At 35.4% G+C, this 5669-nt stretch overlaps 1 protein-coding gene across 1 annotated transcript; it reads right to left on the minus strand.

Annotated features, from left to right (window-relative positions):
- Nucleotides 1-216: 216 nt before the first annotated feature.
- On the minus strand, nt 217-1836 carry LOC113704902 (putative UPF0481 protein At3g02645). Its single transcript, XM_027226769.2, has one exon. The coding sequence runs from the start codon at nt 1834-1836 to the stop codon at nt 217-219; it is 1620 nt and encodes a 539-aa protein (XP_027082570.2).
- Nucleotides 1837-5669: the final 3833 nt, after the last annotated feature.

The raw sequence follows: 5669 nt of genomic DNA on the forward strand, positions 1-5669 counted from the left end.
CAACTACAATAGAGTGACAAGATACAATTAACGAGACAGAATCAGCAAACATGTATATGTTTGTTTGCATTTCTTTCCCTTTTTGGAATTCTAGATGAGAGCATACACTCCATGAGAAACAATAAATTAATAAAGGAAAAAAGAATAAATTAATGTATCATATACTTCTTGTTTAATGAAAACAGGCATTTTAATTCCTGGTGCTGATTGAGATGATCATGATGGTTCCTGGTGGAAGTTCCAGATTTTGCTGCACTGATAGAACTCGCAAAAGGTCTGCAAGCTAAGCACGACCAGCAGCACCACAGTGGAAACCAGGGCCAGATGTTTCCATGAAGCAAACAAACTCCTCTTTAACCGTCTAACCGTCCTGACCAAAAGCTTCTTGCCATAGAATTTGTTAACTTTCTCAACGGCAACTTCGATGTTGGACTTGTGATCTGAGCCAGCATAACATCTCTTCATACCGTTGAATTGATCAGCAATTTCATCATCCGTGAGACCCCCCTTGATCACCCCATTTTGCTTCAGCAGCTTCACGTCTTCTGCAGTGTCTATAATCCCATTCATGAGGTTGACGTATCGAGCAAATTCAAGGGTTGGCTTAGACATAGCAGCCTCGTAGGCCACCAGATTCCTCATTATCACTTCTGAGCTCGCGTTCAAATTCATTACAGGAAGGTACAAAGCGGCTTCCTCTTCCACGAACTTGATCTCTTTAATGCTCCCAATGAAGGGTTTGCATTGGACTTTAGCATAGCGCCAGAGATGAGATACCGACGGAATTTCGATTTCATCATCTTCTGAATTTTGCTCTTTAGTACCTACGTTGCCTTTTCTGAACAGTCCCGAAATAGTTGACCACGGAATACTTGAGACAAGCTTAACAGGCCGAAGAAGGTCCTGGGTACGCTTGTTACCAAAGGTCTCCACCAATTCCAAGATTGCTCCCAAATTATTATTGCGAAACACGTCTGGATTTTCCCCATCTGTCGAGGAGGACGAGGATGAAGAGGTCAATGAGTTCCTGAATTCTGTATAAGTTGGTATGGCTTGAATGAGACCATTTCCTAAGGATCCAGACACGACAGAACCTGGGACATTAACAATCAGATGATACATCATATCTAACAAATGCAGAGGTCTACGGTAACGGTCTTGGTTGGTCTTATCACTTGAGAACTTAACAGGAGATTGTGCTTCACACAATTGAAATAACATCAAGGTCAGCTCAATATCATCTCCTTCCTCCTGACCATTAGAGTTAGGAGAGACTTGGAGAGACTTGCGAATCTTTTTCAACAGAACAAATGGGATTTGATTCTCGAGCATCACGATATCTCTCGTGACAATAGTGTTGTCCAACAATCTCTTGTCCGTGTTCTCATCTTGCACAAGATAAGAATGCAAGATGTGGAGAAAGAAACAACCGTCTATTGCTACGATCCACGCCAACGTATCTTGATCATAGTCCATGAACTTATTGTAACAAGCCCGGATAGAGGGATCCATCTCCTTCAACCTGTTGATCACGACATGTTGGAAATTGGAAAGCTGATCTGGGGTTGAGATCTCTTTGATGGCGGCGAGCTTGTACCTCTCCATGTGATAGAGCTCGGGGTGTAAATGATGGTAAGGCCCCATGGCTATGAGATGAGGAGTATAAGCTTCGGGTTTTTGAAGTTTCAGTATTTTGGGGACTTCAAAAACAGAAACGGGAGGGAGATGGTCGATGTCGATAGCAAATTCTGTGCGGAAGATGTTGCTGACTCGATCAACCCAGCCCCTGGCGCTAGAGCTTAAGGGAACTGTGCCTGATGAATATGAATGTTCCATTTCTTTGGTTTTGGGATGATGTGAAAATGTTTAGCTTGACGATTGGTATTTATGGGAATGCAGATCCTGGTCGCCGCAATAACTTAACGGTGGACAGTTATTCTAATTTAGGAAGCAATTCATTTTGTTTGATGACGATGATAAGAATGTTGATAACTGAAAAAAAAAATGGTGGTCATATTACACATTTGACATGTTAACATGGTAGATATATTCACTTAATAGGGAGACTAAGAATAGTATGCGCTACGAAAGAAGCAATTGATTGTTCGACTAATTCTGCAAGAACCTTGAAATGAAGACTATTAGTTAGATTAAATCACAAGCATACGAGTGTAATTCAGGCATTTCTTTTCTTTTCCTCCCTTTTTAATTCATGCCTTTCTTTTAAAAGAAAAAAGAAGAAGAGACAAGCATCATGCTGTGCTAGTTTGGGGAAAAATTCCAAAAAATTATGAAACTTGAAATTTAGCATTTCAATGGGGTCTGTCTTTCCACTGCTTTCAGTTGCTTGAACATTGTACCTGGATGGAAATTGCATTATGTATTTGAATCTTTTTCTTGTAAAAAAATTTTCATTCTTGACCTAATCAAAATTACACAGTTTTGGCCTAAAAAAAAAATATTTTTTTGGCAAGTCATTTTCATGCTACGAAATACTATGTGCTGGCATGCACGTACATCGTTACGAGCATCCACAACATTAATAAAAATTAGGAAGAAATTAGAAAAGTGAATGTCATTGTTAGAGAGATGTTGTATATTTACCCTTATTATTAAGGGGGAAAAAATGAGAGGGGCAGAAAACGTCTTTGTTGAATGTCTCCAGATGATCAAAAAAAAATTAATGTCGATCGCCCTTGATCTTTTCAAGTGACTACCATTTTCTTCCTGTCTCACGAAAGGTAGAATGGAAATATAAAATGTTTATGCTGTTAAATTTCTTCCAATGGCTTGTGCTAGTGTTTTATTCTTTAATTTTTTTTTCCAGTGGAAAGGAATGAAACTTAAGAAGTGGGAAATGAGCAAGGAAATTTAAACCAATAGCTCATATTCTTGGAGAATCCTCGGCAGCTTCTGCTAATGTACTGTCTATTCAGTCTATTAATTTTTTTCAAGGAAAAGATATTCTTAGAGGGATACGCATGAATGGTCAAAAATAAACGACATTACTATATCGTTGTCTGCAGAGGTTTGCTGGGTATAATAATAAATACAAAGTTCAACTTGCAGTAGAGGGCGGTTGTTTTCCTCGATTTAGTACAACATATACTTAAGTAACTTAATCAAGGTCAATTATTCGGTTAGTATAACACCGCTGAAGATCAAATATCTGTTGAATTTCACCTTGAATAAATCTGTTGGACATGAATATAGATTATTCAGGTAAAATACTTTTTTAAAACCCCATTTCTGGTAGCATTTTCTTTCGTAGTTATACTTCATTTTATCCTAAGAATGTATTTCGGGTTGCTGATTCCTTATTTATAACGTGCAAGTAATTGCTTGGGGGATCTGTGACCAAACAAAACAGTATAGATCGATAATAAGAAGACTGCAACTTCGTGTCACCACAAATTTTACTTTCTTATACAAATTTGGATTTAATGTCATAATTATTTAAAGAGTTTATCTAATAGGCATCTAATGGGTATTCATTAACATGCCTAAAATCCACTCACCCTACTATGTATATGTATATGTTAACAATTATTACCTTCTTGATGGGGTGCATTTTGTTAATAAATTTGTGAATAATTGGTAGATTCTATTCATATTTGGTAAATAGTATTAATTGTAGGAATGTAAAGCAAAAAAAAAAAAGGTAAAGGGTGAATTTCCAAAAGACCTATGTACAATTTAGCATGGACACGTCAAAGTAAGTTCTGCAGTCAAATTCGGAAAACTCGGATTTTTACTGCAAAGGGGTTCCTATAGCAGTTGGGATTCTTGGGCTGATGTGTGAACGTGATTCTTCTTTCAAGACACTAGTTTCCAATTCATATTAGGAACCGTTTGTTTATGTTATCTTTTTCGAATTTTCTTTTTTCCAATAGAAAGTATTCCTTATCTTGATAGCTATAAAATAGGAAATTAGTTAGGAAGGAATAGGAGAGAACGTCTAGCTGTTGACCATCTTTTCTTGTAGGTCAAGAAATATACATCGTATTTTTTTTTTTTGTGGAGGAGACGTTTGTTATAATTTTCCTATATTTTGCGTTGGAATTTTTCTCCATGAGGAGCAACTAATTTTCTCTTCTAGTCAAAGGTCAACTTGAAGATGTGGTTCCCAAACATCTATGAGATTGAATTTTTAATTGTTTCTTTTAATTCATTGATATTCATATGTTTTTTGATTTAATTTCTTATGATTGTTTTGTTATTTGAATGTCAAGGGCCAGATATTCTAATTAACCTAATTATCTACTACTATATTAATTAGTGAAATTCGTAATTGTTTGATTGGTTAAAACTAGTGGTAACTATCATGATTGATTTTATATTAGAGAAACGTATGATCTGATTTAAATAAATCATCGTAGCATGTTTATTGGCTAGAGTTGTGCTTTTTCTAGTGTTTAATGCAATCGGAAAATTAAATCCTACAGTCGTATCTAGGATTATTTCTTGTTTAGAAAAATAATTAATGGTCATACATTGACTATCGATAAAAGAAGGAAAAGTTGGCTGTCAGAGTTTGTTAATAGATATAACCAATGTAACGAGTGATTGAACTATTCTTGCATTAATGATTCGTTGTGCGAATCGTATCCCTAAAGTTGCATCTTTGGCTAGAGTCGAGTCTATTATTGATTTAATTCTTGTTTATTTGTGTAAATTGCTTTTATGATTGGTTAATTAGTTATTTTTTAAATTTTCAAAAATTCCCCTATAATTCTCACACTCAAAAGAAGCAAATTTCTCCCTAGTCTCTGTGAAGATGACCCTACTCACTGTTATATGCAAATTTATATTTTCTTGAGTAGGACTTTTATTATTGCATAGAATCAACACATGTCACTTCTCTTACATTTATACACTTTTTGTAATTAACCTTAACTATTTAAAAATTTAACACTTGAAATGCATATTAACGAGTGTCCAATAAATACCATTAAGATTCTTATTTAAAAAGCAACTCCAATTAAAGTATTTCTAATTAGTTTTATTTTCTTTTGAATTTTTCAAGTAAACAAGAATCATGATTCTTTTCTGTTTCTTTTTTACCTTAGGGATTCTACCCCCGTGGAAATTTGCAAGAACCTCACAAGTTTGCTAGGAATTTCTTATCAGAAATAGACTACAAGAACGGTTTTAAACTCTAAATTCTGAGATCAATGTTAAGGCATGCTTCACACTGAAATCAGATATCCAAGCACATATTTGAGCAAAACAAGTAATTGTAATCTGTGAATCGTATAATACTTAGTCCTTTTTTCTTTTTGCTAACTTTTTAAGAAAACTCTTAACGGTCAATATTGTGCAGGCGTCAAAATAATGGCTAGAGTCAAAAGTCTGATTATCAGAAAGTGGTCCTTCATTAGGAGCCTTTTAAATTGACAAAGCTAGATGCGTTTTGGATAGGAAAGTGGAAACTACTCCACGAAAGCGCAACAGATCTTCTGTCCTACTTCCTATGTAGAGATAATATTCTTAGTTATAGTCATCACGTAACAGGTAGACACAATAAATGATTCCTAACCAAAAAAAAAAGAAGTGAAAGTGACCATGAAATTTTAATTGCTTGCTTTTGCATTTAGTTTCATTTCCACACTAGTTCTTGCCATTTCCTCGTAGGTTGGATCCCCCAAAGAAATTAAGCACGAGCTAAT

The sequence above is a fragment of the Coffea arabica genome, chromosome 8e, assembly GCF_036785885.1.
Source record: "Coffea arabica cultivar ET-39 chromosome 8e, Coffea Arabica ET-39 HiFi, whole genome shotgun sequence".
Lineage (NCBI taxonomy): Eukaryota > Viridiplantae > Streptophyta > Magnoliopsida > Gentianales > Rubiaceae > Coffea > Coffea arabica.

What these genes read in the sequence shown, in the direction of transcription:
- LOC113704902 (XM_027226769.2), bottom strand. Translation starts at nt 1,836, where the DNA reads ATGGAACATTCATATTCATCAGGCACAGTTCCCTTAAGCTCTAGCGCC.